This window comes from Tinamus guttatus, unplaced genomic scaffold (genome assembly GCF_059628265.1).
Source record: "Tinamus guttatus ecotype Peru unplaced genomic scaffold, ASM5962826v1 Tinamus_guttatus_pri_ptg000314l, whole genome shotgun sequence".
In the NCBI taxonomy this organism is placed as follows: Eukaryota; Metazoa; Chordata; class Aves; order Tinamiformes; family Tinamidae; genus Tinamus; species Tinamus guttatus.
This window is the reverse complement of record NW_028288848.1, coordinates 6,502,587-6,515,497: the sequence shown is the minus strand read 5'-3', so window position 1 is coordinate 6,515,497 and position 12,911 is coordinate 6,502,587. Positions and strand designations below refer to the sequence as shown.

General features: G+C 47.0%; 1 protein-coding gene across 1 annotated transcript in view; it reads left to right on the top strand.

Moving 5' to 3' along the window:
* FBXW4 (F-box and WD repeat domain containing 4) overlaps window positions 1-12,911 on the top strand; it is a 57,511-nt gene that overhangs the window by 42,426 nt on the left and 2,174 nt on the right. The window contains 1 exon segment of the mRNA XM_088528683.1: window positions 615-680. Within this exon segment, the coding sequence (XP_088384809.1) occupies window positions 615-680 (66 nt within the window).

The following is a 12,911-nucleotide window of genomic DNA, read 5'->3' as shown; positions in this document are numbered from 1 at the left end:
GTGCTATCCTTGTTACAATGATTTAAACATAGTTTTGGCATTTTATTTTCAGTAACTGCAATAAATATTGCTTTGTGAGAGGTCATTTATAGCTTACTTAGAAATCTTTGTGTAAACTTGCTTCTCTTGTTTAGTCCAAGGATAGGAAGCTGGCACAAAGCAAGCAGTGTGGTGTGGAGAGCCGCAGCGCCCAATTGCTCCTGCTTAAGCCTGGACCTGCTTTGAGCAGGTTGACTGGAAGCATCTGGAGATTCCTTCTGATTTGCATCATTCTGCAGTTTGTTAGGCCTGAGGTGCTGCAGCCAGTTCAAGATTGTGCTGGGAATTTGCTAACACACAGAAGCACAACATGAAATAACGTTAACAGCAAGTTTTCTGTTGGGTCTAGCAGCAGCTTTTGGTTTCACTGGCAGTGTGTGAGATGTCCTGAGTATTGTGCTAGCTGTTCTCAAAGTGCCATTGGAAGTGCAGCTGTTCCTACCCTAGGCTTTCCCTCCACGCTCACAGATGTATCTTTATTTCCTGCTGAGTCTCAGCAGTCATGGCTTGATTAGAAGTTCAGTGACAGAGAGAGTTTGAAGATTTGTAAGTTGTTTGTCTTGTTTTGTTTACAGCTCCTTTGTGACGGGGACAGCCTGTTGTGGACACACCTCCCCTCTGAGAATCTGGGACTTTGAGAGGTAAGTGAACTTCCAGGTAATGGGGAGTGATTTGATTTGAGAGAAGTGAATAACCAGGGAAATGCAGTGCTGGAAACAAACTACAGGAATGATCCAATACCATGTAGGAAAAAGATGGTTAAGGATGGGAAGAACCCACTTGGTGTGGAAAGGTGTGTGTGTGAGGGGGGAAGATTTTGGTACTGCAGGGAACAGCTACCCTTGAAATGGGCCCTCCAGATTATAAAGCCCAAGAGAGGAAGCAGGAGGGTTGTGTAGAGCAGTAGAAAGGATGATGACGGCGATGACTGGAAGGTGAGGAAATGAGTCTGGGGGGGGAAAAAAATTGGATTTGAGCCTAAACCTAGCTTTCAGACTGGAGTATTTCTGTCTCAGGTAAGCCTGACTCAGCTTGGCACCTTTTGTTGTTACCCAGTGAAGGTGGAAGTGGCTGGTTCTTGTAAGTCAGTTCCTGGCTGGCTGTTACCATGGGTTTTGCTTAGGCTCGCTGAGAGGCATCCAGCTTGGGAATGACCATTCTTGTTTCTGGTTTCACAGCTGTACTCATCTCCATTTGTCAGGAAGCCTCCATGGATGTATACTCTCTTTCTTCAGTGCTGTTTCTTCCCAGTTTTCCTACTTAATGGCATACAACTATCCTTAATGCCTAAAGAAGATACTTGTGTTATATCTGTTTTTTCCTCCTTAGTTATGTTCAATCAGAAAATAACTCATCACACTCTTTTTCCTCTCTTTTACTCCATACTTTAACCAGGGCCTTGAGAGAGCAGAAGGTGACCTGCATCCTCCTATTCTCTCACTGGTCCGTAGTGAGGAGAAGCTGAAGATGAACACAGGCTGTGTAGTCATCTTGTCCTGGCTGGTGCTTCCAGTAGCTCAGAAGTGAGAGGTGGCAAGAGGTTATCTAATGAAATGACTTAGGCATGTTGTCTTCCTCCTGTCTTAATAAGCATCAGAGGTTAATTGTTGTGGCCTCTGATTTGAGGCTGCCAAGTAATTTGTGTTTGGTGAAGGTGGTGACCTTAGCAACTGGGGAAATGTTGGGCTCAAATCCTGACATGAGACTCAACTGCTGACAAATTTGAGACTCTCAGCCTGGGGCCGGTTTGTGTAGTGATGGACAGATAGCAAATACTTGATGGGATTATGGAAGAGCAGCTCAGCTTTCCAAGACTGGTAGGAGTGGCACGGTGCAGTTTATCAAGGGAGTGCTGTCAGGGCTGGGGTGAGCTGGTGAGGGCTGCGGGAATGTGGAGGGGGCAGTGGCAGAAGGGGCTTGAGGGGTATCAGCAGAGCAGTGTTTGAGGAAAGGAGGTAGAAGGACGTTGGAGGGGGTGCAGGGCTGATCTGAGGACATTGTCCTCTACCGTGTAGTTTAGATTGCTCATCTGAGCCCATTGCATCATATACAGTTATAAACTTTGTTTATGTTTCTTTTCTGATGTAATAAGATTTAAAACTTGGCAAAAGATGCATCCTGCAAAGGACGAACTAGAGAGGAAAAGGCAGCCCAGGTGTATTCTGCCATGGTGCATGTTTGCTGGTGACCTGATACTGCCTTTGGAGTATCCCGAAGGATGCAGGCTGTGTTGTGATACCCCTGCCCATCATTCCTCCTGCCCTTTCTTGAATAGAGGCATCCGACAGGAGTGAGGAAGATAGACTGGGGCGGGGGAGAAGAGGGTCACCTCTCTGACAGCCTTTCCCAAGGAAGCCTGAAGAGATAATAAAGCCGTGTAGAAAATAGGATTAAGGTAATGAACAGGCACAACGGAGTTTGATCTTTCAATAACGTCAAAGCCTGAGTGACAGGCAAATAAAAAAGCCAAGGCAATCTAGCCCACTGGGCCTCTGTTTGCAATGACTGGAGTGTCAAACTTATTTTTCCCCCCCTCACCTGTCACAGCTGGAATGCGCTGTGCCACCGGGGCTCTTCCTGTGCGGGACCCGTGCGTGGCCTGCGAGTCTCGTCAGCATGTGCCAGGCAGAAGTGGTGTGGGGAGCGTGCCAGGGACCCGGCACCTGGCCTCTTGGGAAGCTCGATGTGATGTTCATGGTGGGGGAACGCAGAGCTCTCCCTGCAGCTCTTGATTTTCCATAAACTGCTCTTATTCCTAGTCAAAAAGCAAAACTCTGGGCTTGTTTTTAGGACCTTCAGGAAATAGTGAGTTTTTGCTTTGGGATTTGTGCATGTTGTCTTCCTGTTGACACTCCAGAAGTGGGAGTGTGGCAGGGAAATAGAAAATGTTGGAGTTGCACAGAATTGAAAAGCTGCTCCTGTGCCAACTGTGTTCTGACAAAGTCTAGCAGACAGGCTCCACCCAAGCCCTCCAGGTTAGCTGATTTATCCTTTTCTTGTGGCCAAGAAGGACTAGAGTCTGATCTGCAGAGGCTGAACAAGGTAAAGATATGTCTCTAACAGCAGAAACTGAACAATTTCTCCCTCAAAAAATGAGGCAGGGGAGTCTGATGCTTAAGGTGTGTTCTTTACAGGATTCGTTAGTATTGCCTTAAATCTTCAGTGTTTTCCAAGACCTAAAAGTCAGTTTAGTTAGCTGGGTTTTGTGTACATGAGTTGTGGGTAAGTAATAGTGCAGCAGTGCCTGTGGCATTCTCTTCCCTTGGGGTAGGTGGTCTTTTCCCCACAGCTGAGAGCTGGAACATGCTACAAAAGGATTTAAAGCTTAAATAACCTTTTGTGTACTGATCTTCTTAGTTCCAGGCCTGATAAGTCTTTGGCTGATGCTTGTAGCTGTTGGTCATGGCGTGTTTTCGTATTTACAACCTTCGCTGTTCTCTGACCCTGGGGCAGCTGTTCTCATCCCTCAGAGAGGAAAGGGATAATGTCTTCACCTGGAAACATGTTCTGGGCTTTGAAAAAGGATGGTGGGGTTTTGAGGCGAGGAAATTTTTAGTGGGGAAAAGGAAACGCCTCTTGCTGCATCCCACCCCCACAACTGTCTTTCATTTCTGACACCGCTTGGATGATGGTGTCGGATCAAAGCCGAAACAGGCAGCGACAAGCAATTGTCAAAGGGAGTCTAAAGCAGGGGAATGACCGCGTAATGCCAAGACACTGTCTCTGGTGGCTGAAATTCCAGCTGCTGCCACACCTGGCCCTTTCTCCTGTAATGAAGGAGGATTTTTTTCTTTTTGCTTTTGAAGCTGGCTGGCTGCTGCTCTAGAGGACATATCTCACCTCCCAGATGCTACATTGTACCATCAGATTACTTTGCGATCTGAGGATAATGCTTTTTGCTGCTCAGTGCTGAGGATCAAGGTGAGGGCTGTATGAGTAACTCTTAGGTGGCTCTAGATGTGCACAGGAAAGGAGAATGGGTAGCAGTAAAGGCCACTGGATACCAACCTGTGTCCTTGCATCAAGTATCTGGTTTTGATGACTCCTTGGCCTCTTGCATCTCTGTGCCTGTCCTTTCCTGCTGTGCTCTCTGTGCAAATGCACCTGCCTTTGGCCTTTCTTGTCTCAGACCTTCCTGTCTCATTGGCCAGTGTTGGTGTGTGGTTCAGCAAACCAGCTAGAGAGGAAAAGCCTCCTCCCAATCTGCTTTTATTTCTTTTCCCACCTCTTATCTCTTTCAGGACACCAGGGTGACACACCACTGGGAACAGGTCCAAAACATTTGTGCTTTGCCTACAGAGAACTATTGCTGCCTAGTACATCATGGTGGTCTGTATGTCTTTAGGAGACAAACACCCCAAGGATGCTCCTGTTCAGGGTATGACACTGCAGAGGCATCTCTGCAGCAGTTCTCAGAGCTATTCTGCCAAGCTTGATGTTTGGAATGGAGCGATGATCGGTCGGATGTGGCAGTCCCCATGCTGTGAACACTTGGAACGCACAAATCCTGCTTTCTCCTTTCCTGTGACACAAGGCGACAGGCCCAGGGCTCGAGAACCGTGTGTAAATGGAGCCAAAGTTAGCTGTGCCCTGCAAACCACCCCAGCTCCTCTACCTTTTTAAACACCCAGTCTTTGTCCATCTCCTCCCCGCTTTTGAAAGCATTTTTGGCAGAGTGTGGGTTTTCTTTTTCTTTTTTTAAGAACCCTCTAATTTCTCTTTAGGTTTTTCTCCCTCTCCTGAGCCCTTTGAAAGTGGCTTTACGCCGTCACTGACACCAAACTGACACTTTGCGTTTCCCCACTTCTTATCCCTTTATGGCAACAGATGTTGAAATTTTGTATCCCTTTTATCTGTCCCTCTTTGCCCTCTTCCTGTAATTAGGTTTCCCTTGTTAGCAGTACAAAGTGGCCCGGTTTGCTGCCTGGCCTTTTGAGCCATTGTGTCTGAGCACATTTTTTTCTCTTCTTTCGGAAGAGTTCCTTCCCCCTTAAGTAATAGGCAGGGTGTGGGCCAAAGCTATGGCTTTTTCTTGCTGCTTTGTTCTCCATTTATCTCTGCCACCTTTTTCAAAGGGATGGAGAAGAGGGGAAAAAGTGTGAGCGTGGAAGGGGAAGATAGAGAGTTGTGTTTCTTGGCTGTCAGGGCTCTTCAGGTGTTCAAGGCAGGTGTCTTTGATGTCTGCACCTTTTGGGGAGGTGGGATGCAGAGGATGCATGAAAGTGGCCTGGGAGCAGAGAGACTCAGGTGTCCCTGGTGTGTGCAGTGGAGGGGTGGGGAGGAGGTTTGCAGGGTAGATGGGCAGCTGCTGAGCAGGTTCAGTGATCCATGTTTGCCACTAGTGCTGTCACGTTGTGGTCTGTCTTCCTGAGAGCAGCGCAAGTATCACCACCGCAAGCAGAAGGCTTAAATTTAACTTGCTGCTGCTTGATTTCTGCTAGCTGGTCCTATGGGAGCCTCCTAGGAGCTTGCTAGGTTGTGCCTGCCTGTGCAGCAGGGTGGGTAAGAATTAGTCACCAGCTTCCAAATTTCTATGTATCTTGATTTGCACCACCTTGGTGATTCCCTATTCCCGCTGAGCAATGGACATGAGCAATTGTCAGGAAAGAAGGAGGGTTTGGAAACTTCTGCTCCTTGTATCAGTCTTAATCAGCAAATGTAACTGGTCAACTGTGCAAGGTAGAGTTAAACATCCTGGTTGTGTGCTGTAGCATATAGTGCTAGGTTCTACCATGAGCCACTGTTAGAACCTCATCATCACTAATGATACTTTTCTGGTTTAATCCTTTATTTTTTTTGTAGAGGCTTGGAGTTAAATACATGAGCAGATTTCTTAGCCCTGTGCTCTAAAACAAGTTCTGTAGTTGGCCCTTCTCTCTCTAGCTTTGAACTGTAGCGTTTAAACTCATTTGCAACCCTCTTTGATACACTTATGGTAACGGTGTAAGCTGCATGAAGGGAAGCAAATGGGGTTCAGCACTGAAGTTGCTAAATCGAAAGAGAAGATAACCAACTCCAAGAAGGATGGGGAGTCTGTTTCACCTAGGCTTTTGAACACAGAGATGTCAGTGTAATGAGAGAGGAGCAATTGCAAGTATCCTGGCATTATTTTTCACAAAATTTTGTGAACAGAAGAATTGTAATATCATGCAGTAGATCTAGATTCCCCTCTCCTGCTCTGCTTTTCTATGGATTGGTTGTGCCAAATATATTTCTTGTTGGGAAAAAAAAAAACAGTTTTCTGTAGGCCTCATGGAAAAGAGGCCTCACACTCCTTTCAGGTTTGAGTTTCTGCCTCAGCATCTCTGCCTTGGCTGAACAGTCTTTAAATTACAACAACCTTTTCAAAGCTTTTCCAGGAGTGAGTTAAACAGTTTTCAGGGCCCTTCTTGCCTCAGGTCACTATGTAGGAAGCAACTATGTACCTTCTGCTGCCTCTGCTCACTGCAATGAGATGAGCCACTGATATTTCCTCTTTCTCAAATAGCTGCTCACTTTTTTCTCTAGAGGCTCTGCTCCTTGTCCTTTGCTGTGCTGTTTTCACCAGCCATCCCTACACAAATAACTTGGGTTACTGTCTTTGAAGCATCAGTTATGATCCAATTTGTATGACATGGAATATGAGTATCGTGCCATCTCCTCAAAAAAAGGGTAGTGAGGTAACACAGTAAGGTCTATTGGAGGATGAGTTCTACTCTTCAGGCAAAACCTTTCATTGAACTGTTTATATTAAATTGCTTTGACCAAATGACTGCTCTTTGGGTTTCTAATTTTGTATTTAAAATCACTTTATCTTCAGTGACATGGTTAGGATGGAGAGTTCAGGTGTCAATCTAGGCAAGCAGATATTCTTCATGGAGCTACCTATCCCACCTGTGACTTGAGAAGCAAGGCTGGATGTCAGCATGGCTCTAGCCTTCAGGCATGAGTTAATCACTTGACAAGGTAGGAAGGAAATTCCTGCCCCTGTTCTGCAGCTCTTAACTATAGGGTTTGATTGCTTTGATATGAGATCCTGGGCATTGTTGGAAGCAGGACCTGTCTCCTGGGGCCAGTGCTGGAGAATGCTTGTTGGGTCTTGAGCATCTGTCTCTTGGGTGACTGCTCGTCCTAGCAGTTTTGCTGTGTTCTGAGCTTTCCCCCTTTTAGATGCAGTGGATGATTTCAGTCTTAGGTGGACGCACTGTGTATGTCTCATGACCTGCATGCGTTCTCAAACAGTTTGGGGCCATGTGGTTCTTTGATTTTTATTTCTTTATCACCACCTTTCTGAATCCTAAGGGGGACATCTTCTGCCCTCCTTTAGTTGGAGGACTCTGGCGCATATTTCTTTTTTTTTTTTTTTCTTTTTTTTTTTTTTTTTTTTTATCTTTAAGAAAGTACATACAGGTGTTTATCCTAAATCCCTTCCTCCTTACTGCAGCCTTGGCCCTAGCTGGCCACAGATGGGCGCGAGGCCAGCTCCTGCCTTTTGGATGTGTGCGTGTCCAGGGCGCACTGTGGCCTTTGCACTCCTGTTCAGGCGTATTTATGACAACTTTACAAGGCCCTGAACAATTGGAGAGCGTGGGTGGGGGCTGGACACTCCAAGCGCATCAATCAGTTTCATCCCCCCGAGCCAAAGCAAAAGCAATCTTTATTTTTCCCTGGGTTGAGAGAGAATCAACAGAGGCGAGAGAGAAGAATGGGAAGGAGTGAATGAGGAACCCCCTCTGCCACTGGCTGGCGGTAGCTCATTTAAACAGATGGCTTTGTTTTGATTTGGACTCTCCATTTTTTTGTCTCCCCACTAAAGGAGACCTGCGGAGCCCTGTCCAGAAAGGGAGCAATGCAGACGCCTGTTCCCACACAAGTGGGGCGAAAGGCGAGAGGCTCTGAGAATTCCCTGCTTCTTTTCCTCGCCTCCCTCTTTCTCTCTTCCCCCAAGAAATCACAGTTTGAGAGAATTCCCCCCTACTCCTCCCGTTGGAAAGAAAGACAGAGAAGACATTCTTGACATTCTTTGCAGAGAAAAGGGGTTAAATGTCTGAATTTGGGGGTCACCATGTTATACAAATTGCAATCTAATCGTTTTTACAAGAACACACGTGTGCTAAGAAAAGGAGCTATGGGCGAGAAAGAAAAGGGGACAGACAACCTTTTTTGTCCTATTTTTTCCCCCCAAGGTTTTGGACTATTGTCATGTCCTGTCTCTCTCCCCTCCTCACCCCCGAGAGGGAGAACATTGGTGTTATAGTTAAATTGGTTCGTAAAGCAGAAGGGCTTGGTGCCATTTCTGTTTGTTTTCCCAAATAAAAGCCCCAGCAGGGTCTCTTTTGCACCGTTGTGGCTTTATTTGAAGAAACTGGCTTTTTCCCATAGCCCAGTGTGTCAGTTTATCCTCTGAACTTAACCTTACGGGAACCCAAACAACAAAAACTCACAGGGTCCCAGAGCTGGAAAGGTAAAGAAATTGTATCTTTTTATTGGACCATTTAAAGCGTGTGTGGGCCAATTCAGAAAAAGCAGAAGAAAAGAAGGCAAAACTCCTTCTGTCCATCCCCCTCTCCACACACACACAATCTCAAACCATCGTTGGTGTCATTCCCCCCTACTGTCTCGAATCCCTTCAGCTGCACTGGAGAAGCTGAAGGACATTTTTCCTGAAAGCCACTTAATAGAGCATCTTGGAGCCATTTCAGGCAGAGGGTCTTCCCCATACTTTCTAGGTAATTCCACCCTCCCTGCAGGAATTAGCAACTCTGGAGAGCAGAAACCTTGGGGTAGGATAATCCTGAGAAGAATTAATTTATTAAGGAGATATGCTTCTCCCTAAGCATATTTTGTGTTGTCTGACCAAGCCTTTCTTGACCAAGTTAAGAACCAATTGGTTCTTAGCATCCCTTGGACACCTCAGCCTGGGTGTGAAGCACCTCGGAGAGGCAGCAGCTTAGCTCTTCTCTTTGGTTTTGGTACCCTCTCCAAACAGGATGACAGGACTTGTGGATACACTGAACTCTGAATAATTGTCTTGAAGTGGGTTTTGTTTCCTTTCTCCCTTTGACTCTGTTCACTTCAACTGTTTTGAACTGTAAAACTCTCTTTTCAGTAGCTTTTTTGCTTACATGAATAATCTCTCTGCTTTTGAAAGTGGAGATGCTCTCAACTTTGAGAGCAGCGTCCTTGGATTATGTGGAAGCGATCCTTCTGGGCTACCCCATGAAAACTCTTGAAGTCTGCTCATAGTTTGACTTTATTTTGTTGGGGTGAAAAGCTTAAGCTTGTCTTGAGCTTGTTTATAAACAAAAAAGGAAAATCAAAGGAAGAAACCAGCTTGTCTTTGCTGTTTCTCAATAGTTCCTGACTAGTAAGCTTTTGTCTTGTGGAGATATTGGGATAGCAGTGCTGATGACTGGTTTTCTAGCAGGCAAGGAAAGAGTAAAATGTGGAAAATCCAACCAAATAGTTTATTTAAAAAGTAATGGAAAGTGTTTTGTGTTCTGAAGAATGTGGAAATTGACAGAGCGGCATCAAAGGATTCTTTAGAATGCCTGAACAAAATTCCTTTCATATTTGGACTCATCAATTTGATGCATTTCCCAGGCATAGCGACCTTGTTTAAATAACTTGTTCCATCAGCAAGGAGTTGAGAGTAGGGTTCCTGCCTTCCTGTGCCAGGAATGAAAAGAGTTCTGGGATCTTGTCTCTGTTCCCTGTAAGCTGGTGCACATGATTCCATTACAATTTCAGTCTGTTTAGAGAAAGCAGGAGACACCAGGAATACTCGATACACATAGATAGCCTGTGGCTTTCTTGTTTGGCACTTGATGTCTGCCTGTGTCTACAGAGCCTGCATTGGTCCAGATGGTTTGTGGTTTAGGTGCTAGAGCTTGAGAGCTTTGGGCCCTAGGCTGGTATTTCCTGGAAACCTGAACTACCGCATCTGTAGTTCTGCTCCACAGAGCGCTGCTGGCACGGAGTTGTTTCTGTGTGTGCCACCAAGCAGGTGGACTAAGTCCTGGCACGTTCATGGCCCAGGCTGCTCAGAATGGACAGTGCAGCAAAACTTCCCCTAACTGCAGAGCTAACTAGCTCCTGGCTGGAAGAGGGCCTGAAACAATGTGCATTTACTGATGCTGGAGTACAAGGACATAGTGAGTTTGCAAGGACCTTTCTTGCTTGGCCTCTCCAGTCACTTGCTGATGAACCTTCAAAGCACGTGAACAAGGACAGGGCACCCTGGCCTCTGATATGCTGTGGATCAGGCAGCTGGCTTTCAGGAGGAGTTGGGATGCAAAGGGTAAAAGGAAAGGAAAAGGTTGTTCCTTACTGGATTTGGCTGGCACTGGTGATCTCTGCACTGCAGAGAGAAAATTCTTGGTAGCTATCACTTGTCTTTCTGGTTTGTCATCCCTCTTTGAGCTGACCCAGAAAGTTGTTAGACAAAACATTGTTAATGTGCTAGTATATCTGCTGTTCCTTAATGGATTATCTCAGTCATGGATATTGCTCCCTGCAGCTGGGGAAGGGGCTTTAGGGGTCGGGATTAGAGTGGTAAGGACTGGAGAGTTTGGGGGCACTACCTTGAGAGCCTGAGGCTGTGAAACTTGTACCAGCAGTGAGTTTCCTTCGCTGGTAACTGGCCGGCCGTGCTGTGGGGAGCTAGCCTGGCATGTTATCTGCTTCCTGGACCTCCTGGCCCAGAGACACTTTAATTTGCTGAAAAACAGAGGACAAGTTAATCCATTGTGTTCACCGCCGTTACCAGTTTGGCTTCCCCATGCCAGAGCACTCCAGGCTCTTGGGTTGTGTGCCGAGCGTCCGGGTCTGTAGGGCTGTCTTCCCTGGCATCAGATTGGAAGTACTTCACTGTAACAAGTGATGTAATGAGTAGTTTCTGTAAGCTGCCGAGAAATTGTTTTTGTGTGCAGGGGTTGGACCTCCCAGCTGAAACTTTCTCACTTGGCCTATTCTTGGGGCTGGAGATCTTGATTGATTTAACAAACCAGTCAAGCCAGTCTTTGCTGCAGTGACTTCCATGTATTTTTGCTCCTTTGCTGCCTCCTCCAAAAAGTTAATCTTGTTTTTTGTTGTTGGGATTTTTGTTTACTTGCTTGTTTTCCTTCTGTCTTAGCTGCAAAGGGAAGTGGAGGGAGAACAGTTGTGATTCTGATCACTGAGATGCTTGGGTACCACTGCAGTGAAGTGTAAAGGCATAGAGAAATGCTAGGAGCAAGGGACTGGGTGGTGTTCACTGCTGTGTGGGAAATTCTGAAAGCAGGAGTTTAATCTCTGATTTCTTCTGTTCCTTGAGTTTTTGGGCTCTTGATGCTGAAATATTTCACTGTGAGACATCAGTGTGCTGCAAACACCTCCCCTTCCTTGGCAAGCACAAGCAGCAGCACAAGATGCTTGTGAAGGGGCAGCCTTCCAGGCAGGGGCAAAAACACTGAGGATGGTCAAGGGAACTGCCAGAGTATGATGAAAGCTGATGGTATGCACAAGTTGCTGTCCTCTCTTCCACACTGACTGTCCCACAGAGCTGAAAGAGTTTGCACTAGATGGCTTAGTTCAGATGTCCTTGGAGGAAACCAGTGCCTGTTGCCTGTTTCAGCTCAAGCCAAGTGCTGTGGCCGCTCTGGCTGTTGAAGACCCAGTGTGGGAGCTGGTTCTGTCCTGTTGGCTGCTTTTGGAGCTGCAGAGTCTGCCTGCCGGGTCTGTGCAATGGCAGAGTTGCTGGTGCTGTCTCTGCCCCGGCCCCCCTGGGACACCTTGTCTCCTGTGAGCCCTAGCAACTAGCAGAGGACTCTGCTCGCAAGCAGCCCGAGCTTGACTCCTCTGCCAGGTTGTTTTTCTTGTCTCCCGGCAGAAATGGGGAATGGGAATTGGAAAAGTGACCTTGCTGAGTCACCCAGGCAGTCAGTCCCATGCCCAAGTTCTTCCTAGCCCTTGCTTGGGAAAGTGGCCAACCCTCCTCATACTTCTGATGCATATGATACAACATTGGCCATATTTATCACTCATAGGGTCAGGAAGGCTGTGCAGAGGCCTTGAGAAGGGCTGAGTGCATGTCCATCTGTCCTGCTGGCTTTGCAGGATGGCAGATGGAGAGGATCAGCAGAGTGCCAGAGCGCTCTGGTCCTGCCACACTCCATGGTGGAGCTGAGGACCTCTGTGCCCCAGCCAAGTTCTTCAGTTCTCACTGTTGCTATTCAGCCTGCAAATGCTTCAACCTTCTGACCTGCCTACAGGTGCAGAGTTGCTGCTGGGCTGGTTTACAAGTAACCCTCCAAGGGTTAATGTATTGTGAGAAGGTTGCAAAGGGCTGAAGCCTGGAATCCCCTCGATTCCTTGCCTGGAGAAACACAAAGTCCAATAAGCCAGCACCCCTGGATTCGTGTTGGGGGGGATTAATTCATGCACTTGATGTTAAAGCTTGTCCGAGAGGTTTGCGCAGGGGGGGCATTGCTAGGGCTGGTTGGCCTCTCTAAATGGTTGCTAGGGCCCTGGCATCAAGGGCCAATGTAGCTGCCCACAGCCACGGTCACGGAGGGAATTACACAGCCACAAAGAAATTGTTATTCTACATAATCTGCTCTTTGGAGAGTGACTGTGGGGAAACAGGCTGGCCCCAGCATGCCGCCAGCTCTGTGATCATAGAAGCGTGCTGGCTGCAAAGATCGGCCAGGGCTCGCCTTCTGATCTGGGGACACCAGGGCTCGAGGCGCTAATCTGCTTTATCAGCGATTTCTCTCTCCTGACACAAAGGTGTTTACTTGTTTTAACATCTCCCGGGACTCTATTTCTCCTTTTGTGTGGTCTTTATCCCCCGACGAGGGCTTTAGCCCAGATTACAGACAGAATTAAGGCATTTGGCAATGTGCCTCAGAACT